This window comes from Echiichthys vipera (genome assembly GCF_963691815.1).
Source record: "Echiichthys vipera genome assembly, chromosome: 20".
Classification (NCBI taxonomy): domain Eukaryota; kingdom Metazoa; phylum Chordata; class Actinopteri; order Perciformes; family Trachinidae; genus Echiichthys; species Echiichthys vipera.
In genome coordinates, this window is record NC_139845.1 from 15,963,118 (window position 1) to 15,980,617 (window position 17,500).

The 17,500-nt window shown below is 42.7% G+C and overlaps 1 protein-coding gene across 5 annotated transcripts in view; it reads right to left on the minus strand.

Annotated features, from left to right (window-relative positions):
- The window catches only part of sox5 (SRY-box transcription factor 5), a 143,814-nt gene that overhangs the window by 5,469 nt on the left and 120,845 nt on the right, over positions 1–17,500 (minus strand). For 4 of the 5 annotated variants that reach the window (XM_083934902.1, XM_083934903.1, XM_083934901.1 and 1 more), the window contains 3 exons: positions 12,079–12,243; positions 6,268–6,460; positions 2,898–3,073 (listed from right to left, as the gene is read on the minus strand). In XM_083934902.1, the coding sequence (XP_083791028.1) occupies positions 2,898–3,073; positions 6,268–6,460; positions 12,079–12,243 (534 nt within the window). The remainder of the gene's footprint in view (positions 1–2,897; positions 3,074–6,267; positions 6,461–12,078; positions 12,244–17,500) is intronic. The other variant, XM_083934904.1, reaches the window with a different exon arrangement.

Sequence of the window (17,500 nt, forward strand, 5' to 3'; positions counted from 1 at the left end):
ACAGCAGTGGTTTCACTAGAAAGACAGTTTGTGTTTTGGTTCGTTTTGATGTAAATTTGTGGAAATGTTAATGTCAACATCAAATTGTCAGAGTGCAGTACGCCTGCAATGCTCGAACACACATCTGTGCGTATGTTTGCATGTGTAAGAATGTTGATTACATTCAGTCCTATTTGGATGTTTACTGTTTTGTGTGTGTCGTGTATATTATATGTGTGTGCATGAGTGTATGTGTGTGGCGACTCCTGGCAGCCACCTGCGAGAGTGGAGTGCAGCGGCTTGCCTCTCTCTCGCAGAGGCCCCCGAGGGTCGACGCATTAGAGAGAGAGAGAACGGGAGAGTGCAGCGCGGACGAGAGTGAGGCCACGCCGCGCGGCCCCCTGGGTATTTATTACAACCAATAAAAGGCTGATTTACTGAGCATTTACATGCTTAATGCAAGCAGCCGGCACACTCTACGCTAGAACCTGACTGTTGACGAACACGCAAACACGCACACACACACACACACACACCCACACGCACACGCACACACACACAGTGCACCAGTGCACCAGTGCCAGCATTTTACAGTTTAATTACACGATTAAGAGCGGTACCCAAAAACTGTCGTCTTCAACAACAACCTTCCAAAAAGTGTCCCTCTCCATTTACATGTGACCCTGGCGAGCTGGCTGGCTGAATGGGAGGAGGGCAGAACGATAATGAAATGCATTTGACTGTTTTTAGTCCAGCAGAGTTTAATTGTTAGAGATAATTTCTCCCCCAGATTGGAATAAATTCAGCTAAAAAAAGGGGAGAGGGAGAATGCACGTTGCGTAAATGTGCTTTTTTTGTTTATTTGCAAGCAATTTAAAAAGTATTCCATTTGAATTTATTATGTTTTAATAAATGAACAATTATCTGCCAGATTTAGTCATTGTGTAAATAAATCAGATATATTCTAGGACTTTTCCTCATTTCACGCGAATGATCAGCCTCATTTAAACCCTGTTCAAGGATAAAAAGAGTACAAAATGTGTCTCACACTTTTAGACTTTAAGCTTCAATGTGCCGTTACAAAGGGCTTTTTTTTTTCTGTGAGTGTGTGTGTGAGACAGAGACGGAGATGAACAGGGAGACAGAGTGGATGACAGCCTAGTCTGACATTAAGCCCCAGTACAGTACATGAGAAAAGTGGATTGAATCGCTGACACTAGAGCCAAGACACAAAGTAGTGACAAAACTAATCCTGTGAGTGTGTCAGAGATGACACTGTTGTATCTGAGCTCTCCAGCTTCACACTCAGCGCAGCACAAAGCCAAAGGGCCGATGGAACGCAAGTCTTGTTTTTCCCCCAAAAAAGTAATCTAAAATTCCTGAACTTCCTGAACAATCAAGAAAGACATTTTAAACACTACACAGAAAAAATACAATACACCTTTTCTTGTTTTTACAATAAAAATACATTTTCTAGTAAATACAAATTCTCAAATAAGGCACGAATAATTCATCATGAGGAGAAGTCACAATAAAAGGAAAACCTGACTTTTTCCCACCTGATTTCACTGAGTTCTTTTATGATAACATACCCTACTTTTACAGTGACAAAAATACATAATAAAATCTTGTATTTTATCATCCCCTGCAGTGGATTAAAATGGGTAAATACCCCAATCTAATCCAACAAATTTGTTCAACAACTGTAAAATATGCTCCTAAAAAACACCTACATTGCCCAATGTTCCTCTCTTTCCATGGTGTGAGTCTGATTGGTTATTAGACTGATTCCAATGTACTGTATCTACAGTATATTACGATGCGCACTCTGTCTAAATGTGCAAAAAACCTGTGTGGAACACATTAATCAGTGTGGGTTGGAAACACATCCGATGAGAGCGTAAAAAGAGAAGAAAGAGAAAAGAGACAGATAGAGCTGTTGAATGTCACCGGTGCAGATGCTTCAAGCACACTGTTGCTCTGTAAGCATGTGTGTTTGTGTGTGTGTGTGTGTGTGTGTGTGTGTGTGTGTGTGTGCGTGCGTGAGTGCATGCGCGTGCACCAGCTGACTCCCAATGTGTTTAACAAATAACCACAATTTAGCCACGCTGCCGAGGAGCCGGCGCCGTCACTTCACATTACCGTCTCCCAAACGCTCCGCTCTGCCACACACATTTACACACACACACACACACACACACACACGTAGCCCAGCAGTGCGCCTTACAGACACACTCATTACCTCTGAGACGCCTCTGGTTTTACCTTATCTGGCCCTGTTTAGCTTCAACACATTTGAGCGAGCTCATTGTACACCGATTTACCTCCTACATAGTGTGTAGGGATGGAATATTGCAAGACAAATTATTACACACTGACAATGAGGCGCTACAGCTTGAGCTGACTTTTTTTCTGCATTGTTGGGAGAATTTATGAATTTAGACATTTGGATCCAGTTGTTGTTTTTTCTTGATAAAATCCATGTATTCCCCTTTAGTTGTTGATGCTATTGATGAGTGGCATCATTTGTCATAGAAATCCTAATATCATAATTTGTATTCTAACAGATGCAGGAAAAACATTTTTATAATAAAGACTGTATTTCAGCATGTGTTTGATATTGTATCATATCACATTAATAAAAGTAACAGCTGAGCTTTTGAACTTAATTTAAACGTACCGGTATACAGCCACAAAACACTTCAATAATATAAAAACATTTTGGTAAAAATAAGCCCTACTTTATGGTCCAGCTTACTAACATTTGCTGTTAACCTCATGGAATTGAAAAAAGTCAAACACCTTGATTTTTGTGGCATCTTTAATCCTTTTGGGGCACATTTTGTCGTCTGTTGCTAAGGTTACAGCACAATCTCACACCATGCACTTTCATACAGATGTGATTTAAAGCAATTTACCTTGTCTGAGCGTCCATTGTTGAGGCTGAGGTTGTTGACGGCGGAAACCTTGGCGTCCAGGACCTGCTGCTCTCTCTTCAGCTGCTCCTTCATCTGCCGGGCCTCAGCGAAGGCCTTTGTCACGGCCTCGTGGTCGTTCAGGTAGGCGGTTGTGGACAGCGTCGACAACAAGTCTGCTGAGACACAAACAGGGAAACGGGTAGACGGAGAGACAGGGACAAGTGATTAATTTGGCTTTCCATATTCATTATTGTTGTGTCAAAAAGTGACTCAAGTTGAGTTTTTTATGTACTATATGTTTATTTAAAAAAAACAAGAGAATAATAGAAAAAATGTGGATTATCAATGAGTAAGTGTGTGTGTGTGTGTTTGGAAAGATGGCAGGAGGTTTTCATCCAGAATAAATCTTCCCCTGAACCATGAGGTAAAGACATTAACATACACTTTATGAAGGGAGTTTGTTGGGGCATTTGCACGTCTGTGTGTGTGTATCTCTCAGACACTCACACACTCGCACACTGACCACTTGACTGTCGAGCTTGGCATGTGAGTCAGAGAGTGCCCCTGGCTAGCCTGGCTACATGCTGCCCACCTCCTCCACCACCTGCCCTCAGCCGTAAACATACACGCTAACCGCTAAAAACAAAACTATAAACACCGGCACTCACTCACAACCTCAATTCCTGGGTAACTCCTTTAAATCCTATTGACACACACACCTCTTTTCTCACAGGTCTACTTTGAAGCCACATGACTGGTATTACGGCTAAAAAGTCCTGCTAATTTCCCCAGTTGAGAACGACTGCCCTGCCACCTAACAAAGATCACATCTCCCCGCGCCGCCTATTATGTGTATTATTTCCGCGGCTTAGTCGCCGATGATGCATCTGCTGTGACTGTGTGTTTGTGTGCACCGCTATCGCCTCTCTCTATCAGTCGGGTTAGCTCTTAACAAAGAGCCGTGGCTGGCTTATGGGGCCTTTATCAGCGCTAATCCGCACCGCTAATGCCATCTCAGGCCAGATTACCAGCTTCAGATTGGTAACGACAGAGCCGTGAACTCTTTCAGAAGTCATAACCGGAAAATCTGGATGTGAGCGGGGCCAAAAAAAAAAAAAAGCGGGGGAGAGAGGACAGAAGAGAGGGCGATAGAATCGGGTGGCAGTCAGTTTTAATCTGGAGTCAAAAGAGAGGGAGGGGGACAGATAGATATTCTTGTGCTCATGAATGTGTGTTAAACTGACAGCGATGCCAACCAAGTGAATGTGACCTAGATAGAAGGGGAGAGGTGTCTATCTCTCTCTCGCCAGATCTCTACAGACAGGGGGACTTTTTGACCTTTTTGACCATGAAAACACTTGGGCAGGGAGTTCAGGGGGAACTGCAGTTTTTCATGATAGACAAATGTGATCGCGGTCGAAGTTCCAGCCGCTGACAGCCCTTCAGTTCGGTTTGAGATGGCTAGATGGATGGATGGATGAGATAAAGTACAAGAAAGAGAAAAACACGGCTTTGGGTTGGTAGGTCAAAAAAGAAAGAGAGGTGAACTGTGGAGAAATGAGCTGAGACACAAGTACAGAACACATTCAGGTGAAGCTACTGATAATAAATTCAGTTGAATCATCTTTTTAGAAGAAGAAGAAGAAGAATTACTTTATTTATCCCGCAGGATATACTTAAAGCTTAATGTTCCAATTACACTAGCATAAGACCGATCACAACCCTTGTTTTAAATATGCTTTTTATGATTAAGGTTGATACAATGTATCATTATTATGTTAAAAGAGGATAGGCTCTTATTTAAATAATTTATATACTTTAAGGTGGTTTCATCCATAAAAATGCATCATATTTTATAAAGTGGCCAAATATTTTGTATGTAAAATCTGTAATCTGTGACTAACGCTGTTGAATACATGCAGTGAAACGGAGACTAAAATGGAGACTCTCATGTAGAGAACCTTAAAATTGTACTTAAGTACAGCACTAGAGTAATCATGCTTAGTAACATTCTACCACTGTCAATCATAAAAAAAATTGTAATTTCAATGTGGCACTATTGAGTGTTTACCTTTCCTTTAATATTAAACACATCTTGGACGTTTTAATTTTTACTACATCCAGTACGTGTGTCTGTTTAGTCTTGTTCCTCTCTGCATTAGAATAACCTCAACACACATTCATACCCTGTTCCATCCCCACAAACACACACTCACTCTTACATCAAAACGACCGCCCCTAGACTCTTTTCCAATTTGTCTGCCCATTCTATCCCCTCTGAACTTGTAACAGGAATCCTAATAAGATTGTGAACTGCAATAACAAACGTGCTGGTGACCGGTGGAACTCGGTGGCAACAGATGGGACCATGAGCTACAACATGACTGAGATCTGCAACACTGAAAATAAAAAAACACACTGGTCTCCACACACAAATAATTCAGTGGGGATCACACACAAACTTTAAACACTGTAATCCATTTTTCGGAACAAAAAACATCTGGGACTGCAAATCCACTAATCTGATATTAAATCCGCCGATTTGTTGAAAAACAGTGAGATTAGCCAAGAAGTCAGAAAAAAATGACTAACTGCCTTTTGCATAGGAGGAGGAGGTGGGATTGTGTTTGTGTGTGTGTGTGTGTGTGTGTGTGTGAGCCTTTGTGTGTATTGGAGTGTGTGTGCTGTCATTGTGTCATTAATGCTGGGTGTTTGCGCTGTCCTGGCTCATGTAAGAGGCTTGTCTAATCTCATTGGTGATACCTCCTGTCTGTCATGCGCTCCTCTCTTTATTATTCCCCCGCTTCATCGCTTGAAAAAAAAAGTGCTAATCCCCATCTCTCTCTCTCTCTCTCCTTCCCTTTCATTCCTATGTCTCTCGCTCTCTTTCACTCACTAATAAACACATAACAATGAAGCAGCCCCAAGGCAAATAGCGACATGGAGGAAAAACACAAACACTCTAATTATAGCCTGTTACATATGTGTAATATTTGAACTATCAGTGTTGCGTGAAAAATGGATTAAGAGTACAAAATAGTGATTCATTTATGTCACATTTCATGTATGTGTGCATATGGCCGGGTATGATTACGGTACTGGCATTAGCAACAATGGCAACATTACGAAGGGAAACGCTATTCTTGTCCTTGCTGCTAACAGCAAGGCTATTACCTTTTCCCTTAAAGATATGTATGCATTCACATATGTTTGTTTGGACAAATTGTATTTAAAGAAAAATTAGGTTTCATTACAACTTTAATCTCATTTTCGTAGTTTTGGCCATCATTTGTATTTGGGATAACCATTGATTATCACTCCTTTTTTCCTGTACTGTGTGTGTGTGTGATGGATACTTAAGTCCACTTACCTATCGAGCTGACTCTGGTCGGTGGACCTCCGATGCTGGAGGGGGCAACGCTGTGCTTCATGGTGCCGGCAGGGCCCAGCTTGGCGGCAGCAGCAGCAGCGACCTGTGGGGAAGTTGGGGGGGAGTTGGGTGACTTGCTCTCGGATGCCTTAGGCTTGGCCGACAGGTTCAGTGGCTGTGCACCCTCACTGTCCTGCAAAAACCAAAACAGCACAGTTTCGCCTGCTGTGACCACCGTAGGAATTTGGAAGCGGTAGGCAGGGGGGACCTCTCCCCTTACCTCACTGAGACCACTCACAATTGTGGCTTCAACACGTACTAATGAAACGGGAGCCCATGCACAGCAATGGGACAGATGACAAGGTGCATGCCACTGCCTGTATCCAAACAGCTCATCATAAGCAAAAAAAACAAAAAAAAAAACAGACAAGAATAAATATATTTGGGTGCAAACCACTGACATTTACATGCAAAACTTCCTATGACAGTGAAGTCCAAACAACTCATGCATGTGCATGTACACACTCCACATGCAGGCTGCAGGAAACATGCACTATAATTCTGTTCCTCGACATGCTTCAAACAAGGCCAGCGGTAAGATCAACAATCAGACACCTGAGGAGAAGAAACACCTTGAATTTATTCTCAAAACTACAGTGGCACATCTCTCTGTCTTTCAGAAAGAATAACACCTCCCTGAGACTATCTTCACAGCTGTGAGATACACTGTCAAAGACATGGTGACGTCTCAATGTATCAAACAGTGAACAGAGCAGAGGACTGTCTGCCACTTCAATGTGCACTTGCTCCATTAGAAACAAGGGAGCGTATTTGTCTGTGAACATGGGAGTGTGTGGAGGGCACAGCAAAACTGCACTTTCTGCCTCAAAGACGCACACACACACACACACACACACACAGCTGCAGCAACCAATCAATAACTTTTTAAGTAGCTATTTTTTAGGACCATGTTGTTGATGCCAACAGAATCCGTCTATTAAAGTATTATGATGCCAAACAGCACTTAATATATCCATGTTTATTAAATTCAGTCATTCATCCAACCTCAATACAAGTAACGGCAGTGTCCCCTTAAATGAATCGGCATGTGGACCACCGCACGATGCCGGGGGCTATTATCACGTTAATTGTCATGGCAACAACACCCCTGCCGATGACCTAATCCAATCAGGGGGAGCCTCGGAGAGTCACATGACAGGAAGGAAGAAATTAGATCGCCGAGGGGCCAGATGTACACAGACCACTCTGTGTAATTAAAACGGCGCAATTAAAAGGCAGACACAACATGGGGCAAGGGACAGCTTAATGGGCCCACCACTAAAGATGCATGACAGTAGTGTCTATGAGGTTTAGAAATACAGTTTGCTTGTTTTATTTTGTTTTTTTTATGGGTTTTTTTTAAGTGTAAATTTTATAAAAACTGAATAAAAGGACACTTTTAGCATTACAGGTGTGCTCCTATTGTAGCTTAATTTAACCCACAGAATAGAAGAGAGATATTATTTTTCTTTATTTTCTGGCCATTAGTCTAATTGCTGCTTAGGCTGAACACAATCCAGCATACAGTGGAATCCAAAAAGGAAGCAAGTACTGTACGGTTTGTGTGTGTGTGTGTGTGTGTGTGGTATACCCACTCATTAAGACAGACTTTCCCTGATTCCCACTCCTTGAGTCGTACTAAGCCTTATGAGCCCCTCACAACTCAATTAAGCACTTCCAATTAAGCCCCTACATGTGTACGTGCCTATGCGTGTGTGCGATTACCACTTTGTGTATGTGTGTGTGTGTGTGTGTGTGTGTGTGTGCGATGAGGCCTAACCGGATTGTCCTTCATTAGGGGGGTCTTTCTAAATAGACGAAGGACCCTCAAAGATGTCTACAGTGAGACAATGGGCCGGAGAAGAAGAGGAGAGAAAGGAGGAGAGAAAAACTGAGTGGGATCTTGTCAATCCTGACCCATATTATGGTGGGCTTTGGCTGGGAACACATTTGAATATTTATTACAAATAGATAATGCCTTCGCCTCTTGTACAGTGGATGGGGGGAGTTTCCTTCCCGCGCCAAGCCAAATCCTATGGTGGGAAGGTGGCCAACCTGCATTATGCCAGTGTGGAGGAATTAGTTTAGACAGTGGAGCTGAGAGGCTTGGACCGACTTGTTTATGTGTGTGCGTGTCAGTGTGAGACATTGTTCAACAAGCTCTAAATCTCATGACAGTGTGTGTGTGTGTGTGTGTGTGTGTGTGTGTGTGTGTGTGTGAGGCCACTAAAGCCTCTGAAAGCCTTGGGATCTTGAATTAATACAATTGCTTTTGTGTCTCTCTTGGCTGATGAAACAGTCTCCAGCTTTGAGACCGAAAACATGCAGAGTGACAACGAGAGCCAGAGGGACAGAGAGGAAGCAGGAGGGGAGAGATAATGTGTGTCTAGCGTGTGTGTGTGTGTGGCTGTATTTCACTTGTGAGGATGCCGACATGTGAAAGCAACATCAGGGTTCTGCATCTTATCACTGGAGCTGATGGTTCAATTAACAGGACAAGTGAATGTGCCACTACCATTTATCCTGGGCAGGTTTCTGTGTGTGTGTTTAGGTGTGTGTGTGCTACAATGTCAAGACATTTACATGTTCCTCTCTCCTTTCATCTCTTCATTCTCCGTTTCCCCCTCTCTTCATTTCCTTCCAGCTGTAAGTGACTGTTTGGATATTAATTATATTGTCACATCTAATTCTCTCAGACATCAGACGACACAGCAGAGGCAAATATGATGCTGTTTCTTAAACTATGTGGCACCCATTCAAACACCTCTCATGTCTAGCACTAGACATTTTCTACTCAATTATATTTGGAGAAAACAGGCGCATTGATGTGACTTTAGCTTGACAGTCTAGACTGACTCTTTACTTATTTTCTCTTATTAGGCTAGGCTTGATGCTGTGATTGATTCTCTTAACCATTAGATTAAAATGACTTGCGTACAATTAGTAGTAATACTACCATGTAAATGTAGTCTGACCTAACGCAACATCATGTTTTTAAAGTTTATCATCAATAAAAGAGTTGCAAAGTACTCATTATAGAGAGTGGCTCCTTAAATAGTTTTATCTGTAGTGATACATCATATTTTATGGGCTAATTTATATGTACAATCAATCTACATAAAGGAATAATAAAAAATAAAAATGATAAATAAAAAAATGAAAGAAATGGAGTAAGAAGAATATTATTATCTTCTAAAAGGAGTAGGAGTAGTAGAAGTAAGTAGAAGGTAACATAACGTGGAAAAGTACATCAAACATGTTCTTAAGTACAGTACTTGACTAAATGTATTTAATTACTTGTGGCCACTGCGTGTGTGTGCAATGCCAATGTCAGCGAATGGACTACATATGGTGCATAATTTGAATTGCACTATTGTATGGGTCTGTATGCATGCCTGCCTACATATAAAGGTCCACTCTTGCGTATAAGAGAGCTGCATGTATGCTGCAGTGATTTGAGCATGAGTATGTGAGTGTGTGTGTGTGTGTGTGTGTGTGTGTGTGCGTGAAAAGGCTAGTTGGCATGGTGTCTTCTACTACACCTGTGTTTGTGTGTGTGTGTGTGTGTGTGTGTGTTTGCGCACGGGTGTGTGTGTCCGTGTCTCACCCGAGGGTAAAGCACTTAAGCAGTGTGTGCCTGAGTCCAAACAGCTGTGAGCAGAGGCAGGCAGAGCGTCTCTAAATGACTAGAGACCTGAGATAGAGCCCACAGGGGGAGCGCACCTCTGAAATATACATGTCACTCACCCAGAGAGAGAGAGAGAGAGAGAGAGAGAGAGAGAGAGAGAGAGAGAGAGAGAGAGAGAGAGAGGGAGGGAGGGAGGGAGAGGGAGACACGGAAAGAGAGAGTGTTGGAATGACTGAGCACTGCATTGGTCAGCCTGAATGAAAGGAAATGAGACTGAGTGATTGAAGCAGAGAAAAAAGAAGGAAACAAAAAGAAAGAAAGAAAGAAAGGAGGAAAGACAACTATCTATCACCTGCCACTGAGCACTTATCTAAAGTTTGCCACCTGTTGCTCACAAACACCAAAACATCGCTGCGATCAATTGGCCGGTCTGGCTCCACGGGGCCTGTCGGTTGCCATGTGGGTCCACTCCCCAGTCTGCCACTCCTGCTGGATTGGGGAGGCCATTACGGCTCCCCACTTCCCCTCCACCACAGGCCATAGCACTTGCCTGTCAGTCCAACTCCATATATATGGTAATAAGACGAGTGTGTTGGTGGGGCGAGTTGGTAGCACGTGTGAGTGTGTGATGGAGGGGTATGGAGGGGTTGATGGACAAGGAAGCAGGGGTGCAAACTCTGGACAATCTGTGCCATGAGCTGGTCCTGAGTGTGTGAATGTGTGTTTGTGTTTGAACGAAGTGCAAAAGAAGAGTGGTAATGAAGAAGAATGGAGAAATTGCAATTGAAAGTAGCAAAGGAAAACATTTGGAAGTGGAAACAAGGAAAGGAAAAAAAGGAGGAGAGGAGAGACCAGGAAAAGGAAGGAAAGAAAAGCAGAGGAAAGACGGTAAAAAAAGTTGGAAAACTTTGATGTATGTGACGTTGGCACAAATCAAATTGTCAATCTCTGTGGGATTTTGATAGTGTTGTCCTACTCTAGACAAGTCTGATCACAGGTGTGTGTAAGTGTCTCTGTGTGTGTTGATTTGTGATTGACCACTACACTTGTGGGCGGTCCGAGGGGGGACAGAGGAAGGCAGGGGGCATGGGGGTCTGTGTGTTAGTGGACGGGGGGGGAGGTGGTCAGGGTCCCAACGGCTGACCAGATATTCATAGAATTCCACTTGGATGGACAGAAGGCTTCCCCTTGTCCATATTGCGCAGCCAGCCGAGAAAACGGTACAAACACCAATACATCCTCAAATCCACCACGACTATATACCAACTGGAGTTTTGTGATAAAGTTGGCCTGTTTGATTTGCAGAGGTGACTGTGAGTTTTTGTCAGGAACTCAAGTTGTACCAAGGCTTGCATTAGTATGAGGTGCTGATCGTTGCTCAGGTTACTTGTTTGATTGAAAAAAAAAAGGACAAAATTCGGGATGCAACCTTCAAACAGGCTTGGACACACATTTTCAGCTCATGCACTGCAGTGAAACACAATCTTATCCAGGCAGACATTCACGTTTCTCCCTTGGAAGACATTCACGCATTCAGTCTCTGTTGTAACACTAGAAAGGCCAAAGTGTATATAGTTTAAATGTAATATCATAATTGAGTCCAAAAAATATCAAACATTTTTTAAAAAAAGTGAAAAAGAATTTGCCAACACTGCAGAATATAAATCAAGTTGTTTCAAGAATGTTTGAGAGATGACTGTCTCTTTACCTTGAAATAAGAAAAACAAGGTTGATGTACCGGAATAAAGAAAACTTTTAAAATACAAGTTGATCTGCATTGAAAATATATGAATATACTAAACCGGTAGATATAAAGATGGTAGTTATTTTTTAAGAATATAAGAGTTTAAGGACTCAATCTCTAACAAAACCGACTTGCAGTTTGATGGATATTTTCCACAAACAAAAAATCCGCCTTAATGCCCTTTATTTAATTTTCTATCTGAACTATCTATCTATTTAAAAAAAATGTATAAAGTGATAATATTTGGCCACCTATCCTCGAGAGACAACTCCCAAATCCTGAAATCTGTTGGCATTTCTAATATTTAAAACACACATTCTCTCTCTCTCTCTCTCTCTCTCTCTCTCTCCTTCCCATGGGCCTTTGTTTTTTCCCTTACCTTGGTCTTGTTTGGTAGCGGGGAGCTGCGGCCCTTGTCACTCTGTGAGTGTGTGTTGGTGGGTGGGGAGTGTGTGCCCAGGTTGCCTTGGGGTGGATGGCTGCCTCCGTGCTGCTTGGCCCCTGGGGAAACCTGCATGGCCGCCAGCTGAGCTGCGTACAACTGCTGCAAGGTCAGAGAGACAGGTGGAGAGACAGACAGGGAGGAGATGACAGAGACAGGCAAGCGGGTGGGTGGGTGGGGGTAAGAAAAAGAGACGTAGAGGGGGGAAAAGAGAAGGGAGGAGGGAAAAAGAAGGAGAAAAGAGTGGCATGAATAAATGAATAGAGCACACAAACAAAAAAGAAGACAGAGGCTAAAAAGCTCTGGAAGAAGAGGCCATTAGTGGCCCAGCCTCTGTTTGTGTGACAGAGAGAGATAGAGAGGGACATCGCCACCGTCAACCCCTTCCCTCACCCCATGGGAGAAGCGCTAACAGCCTCTCTGACAGGACCAGAGATGGCCATGTCCCCTCCAGGTGCATCGTGGGAGAAAGGGAAAACATTCCGGCTATCGAGGTCATGCTGGAGAGCCAGGCTCTCACTCAAGGTGAAAAAAAGTGATGATGGAGAAGGAAGAGAGAGAGAGAGAGAGAGAGAGAGAGAGAGAGAGATAGAGAGAAAGAGAGATAGAGAGAGAAGGAAATTTGCGAAGCTACATGCCAGATGGGACATGCCAGAAGTGTCTTGTGCCCCTGCAATGTTTTTAGTGTACTGACAATAAGCCGTAAAAACACACAGGAACGCGATAAAATGGTCTAAAATAAAGATGAATCGAGTCAATAACTGCTGTGGGAAACAAAAAAACAGGTTTCCCCATTCTTATTTATGTATGTAATTAATTTCCAATTAAATAAAAGCATTATGGCTTGGGCTGCTATGGTGTGAACATACTCGGGAATATTTATGCAATACCATTGTATCACACAAAACAGTCTCTGGCCAGTCTTTCCACAGCAACAGACACAGCATAATATTCACAATTTGGAAGGAGCTTCAATGTTCATAAACACTTCTTTCCGTCTCTCCGTCTTCCTTCTCAAAAGTCATCCTGCGATTTCTTTTATGTCGGCTAATACAAAATCTCTAAGTCGCTGTTTTGTTTTCTCAGAATTATTATTCCCTTCTCTGAAGTGCAACAGAGCGGTTGTTTAGCGAGAAGTAACTGATGTGTTTTTTTTTTTTTGAATAGTTATAATTGTTATCATTTATTTCTGGTGGAAGATTTTTCTGGAAGAGGACCATCCTTTTTTTTTTCTTTAGTTTAACTTCCGTCCTTCTGTTGGTGCTTGGCTGCCGGCCACCGGCGTCAAACAAAGGCTGGTTTATGCAAATGGACAAGGAAGAGATGCTGTCACTGCTATCTCTCTCTCTCTCTGTCTGTTTGTACCTCTCTCGATCTCTTTTGACAGCCACATTAGCTCCTGCTCTCCTCTGCTATCTTAAATAAAGATATTTATCTCTTTTTATACAAACAAGAAAAAAAATTAGACATTCAAACTGGCAGCACACACACTCAAGAAACAAGAAACTCATATTTGAATGCGAAGTCATCTCTCTCTCCTGACTGTCACTCACATGTGGCAACAACCAGATTCACTGTCCAACACTTTCACTTAGTTTTCACTTAAAGTTCTCTTTCTTTCCCATTGCTATTCCCGAATTCCCAAACTTCTTATTTCACTCTTAAATAAGATACCTGCCATTCCAAAAATATGGATAATATTACAGGTTGCTAAGTAACTTCTCTCCTGACCAACACTTTTGGGGACTGGATGCTGTTTATGGACAATCACAGAGAAAAGAGGGCACTTCTGATGACAGTTCAGATGCTTCTATTCTCCATACTTGATTTTTTTTTTTAGCCTTCTTGCACCTTAGAGTGTTGTCATATGCACTTTCAAAAGATGAAAGAATGCAGTATAGGTTTATCAAATCCTGGTGGTGGGGGGGGGGGGGGGGGGGGCTATGATAATTGAGGTGCATACAGTAGACAGGGTTTGCTGCTGCAGCGGAAATCAGCGGGAGATCGGTCATGCTTTGGCGAGCTACGCGAACACGGCGTGGAGGACCAGCGCACTGCGATCAGGTCAGCCTCCGCTCACTCATTTCTCTTCAATTAGCTGCACTGTGGCTCCTGCAAGAGAGAGTGAGGAGGGGGTGGAAAGGTGGGGTGCAGCCGAGCATGAACAGCGCTCAACCCCCTCTTCCCTTCCCTACCAGCCAAACCCCCTAGCAAGTGGACCACAGGCGATGTGTGTATGTGTGTGAGTGAGTGTGTGTGTGTGTGTCCTGCCATATTCGGACCAGTGGTTCAAAGGCCTCTTTATTCGCGGAGTGAATTGAGTTCCATTACAAGGCCAGCTCCCGTCACTCAAAGCCCGCTCAATGGGACGGCGAGAAATGACACACGCACATTCTCATTGCTCATACACACACATGCACGGTACAGAGGGCAGAGGCACTGTGGAGCGCGCCCAGAGCGTCGCCACAACGACATGCATGTCAACAAACAGGAAGTGACAGCGCACAGCCCCCTGGGGTGACCGGAGGAGTGAACACACACACACACACGCACACACACACACACACACAGCAACACAATGAGCTAGGGGTGAGTGAATGCAATTGTAGATGCAGTCTGAGACTGAGGAATTTGAAATGTCACTCAGTAGCCAGGCATACTGCTGAGTTGAGCTGTGTGTGTTTCCCTGTGCGTGTGTATGTGCGAGTGTTAAGACCTGCTCCTCACTATTTTTGCTCCTACTCCCCTAATGTGAGACCAACACATCTGCATCTACATGTGTTTGTGTGTGTGTGTGTGCACGTGAGCATGTCAAGTGGTCAGCGTGTGGTTGTCACATGACACCCCAACAAGTGTTTGTTTGTGTGCGTGTTTGTGTGCAAGCGCGTGTGTGTGTGCGTGCGTGCTTGCGTGTGTGTGTGTAATAGGTGCAGCCTATTGACAAGAGGTGAAAAGGTGATGTGTAACTATTGACTGAAGACATGAGGGTGATCGTTTGGTATTAGTGCTATTGACGCAGTGTGTGCTCACATACACACACTAGGCTATCTTTTCTCTTAGTGTTTCTGCTGTCATCTGGTTTGGAGGTGTGTGTGTGTGTGTGTGTGTGGGGGGCATGTGTGTGTGTGTGTGTGTGTGTGTGTGTGTGTGTGTGTGTGTGTGTGTGTGTGTGTGTGTGTGTAAGAGAGAGTCTTGGTCAGTAATCTGCAGCTTTAGTCAGATTACTGACCTGCCTGGTCTTTGTTGTCAGAGTTAGCAGCGCTTCAGAGCAGTCTGAGCTCTATTGTTTACATGGACACCGAGGACCATTGTATGGATCTTAATGGATTCCTGTGTGTCTCTCTGTCTGTCTATCTCAGTTCCTCTCTGTCTGCTCATGCTTTTTTTCAGTTGTGTTTTGCGGCTGAAAAAAAAGAAAGTGTGGACCTTTATGTTTTCTCTTTCTTTTTTAAAATCTTTTTAACAAATACATACAATAAAAACAACCCACATAGAAAGATTAATATAATAATAAACTACGGAGAAAAGGATGACAAGTATACCTTTATGGCACAGCCTCAAGGACAAACACTAATACAACAAAAACATCCAGGGAATTTTCTTTGACAACAAACATCTCAAGTGTGGCTTATTTTTTTCTTTGTGCTACTGTAGATTTGAAAAGAGAATTGAAACAGAACAAATACATTTTTTCTTCTTCACTGTTTTACTAAACTTTCTGACCGCTATAACTTTGCAACATCAATGTTTTGTTTTCGTAATTGAATTCTCTTACATCAATAATATAGAGGATTAATCCAATAAGGATGAATACATTTACATTTCCTTTACTCATTATAAGTTCGGAAGTGGTAAGGCAGAATTTACCTAACTATAGTCACATATCTCTGCTGCCTATTGATTTCACATTGATCTCATGCTGTTATCACAAAATCGCATTTCCCTGCAACTCCAAGAAGCCAAGAAGATACCAAAATGAAGCAATTCTCGCATCTGAGAAAATGCTTTGCTACACTCTTTCTTCACCTCCAGATAAGATTTTGTGGAGAAACGAGTTGCTGGATTGATTTCTCATTTACCTTCTGTCATCTGTCCTGGTCACCCCCCCCTTCCCTCCCCCTAACCGCCCGTCCGTTGTTCGTCCGCCCATCTCTCCGGTGTACAGTGCGGTAATCCAGGACAATATGTTCCAACATCTGCCTCTCCATATGATGCCTGACCCGCGCCATTGACCCTCTTTATACCACACACACACACACACACACACACACACACACACACACACACACACACACACACACACACACACACACACACACACACACACACACACACACACACACACACACACACACACACATTTAATCTCTCACACACATCCACACATTTCTCCTCCATTCACCTCCATCCTCTCATCTCTCTTTCTCTCGGTTTATCCTTTTAACTGATCATCCTTCTAAATACCTCTCTGGTACCTCTGCCTTTTCACCTTTACCGCCAATCTCTCTCTCTCTTTCCTGGATAAGTGCATTTTTTCTTTTCATTTTCCTGCTCTCTGTCTGTCCTTCTCAGTCCATTTGTAGATGATATCAATGATATCAAGGGTCAATAGGGAGCCAGATTAACATGCTCTAATGCACAATGTCACACTCATCCCCCAGATTAAGATGCTAAATGCCAACCTTGTACATTCCAAAGCCTCCATTCCCTTGAAAACCGTCTGTGAAGGATACTGTTAAGCTCCCATTGACTGTAAGAGCTACTCTGTTGATTTCTATGGAGGATTTTTTAACACATAGAAAGAGCTTTAACTTATTGGGAGATTAATACATTTTTCTAAGAACTGCACTTAAAGCCGTGCTGTTGAGTTTTTATCTAAATCTTTTTTTCTTTCTATGTACACAGTATAATCAGGGCAAACGCCATTGTACCACGCTGATTTCCTTATTTATGTCAATACTGTTCACAAGGAGGAACTTTTTCAAAATCAAGACACCAAGACTGACAGAGCTGTGGATTCTACAAAATTGCCGGGTCATTTTTACACATCAAATTCACTTTTAAAATATGTTAACTTTAAACTGCAAACATGGCTGCTTTTTTAGTTACTGGTGATGTCACAGAGGTTATTTCGGCTTGGGCTTGTGGACTAATTCAGAATATGGCAGGCTCTGATTATTCTTTTTAAAATATCTATCTCTTGTAAGTCTTCAAAAATATGAAGAACTAAATTGCTGTAGTGCCCCTTTAATCCTGTCTGTCCAATAGTTCATTTTAGGATACTTTTTTTTACAAGGACACTACATAGTGACGTATGAATCAAAATATAAGAGTAAAGTACAAAATAAATGGCCAGGCA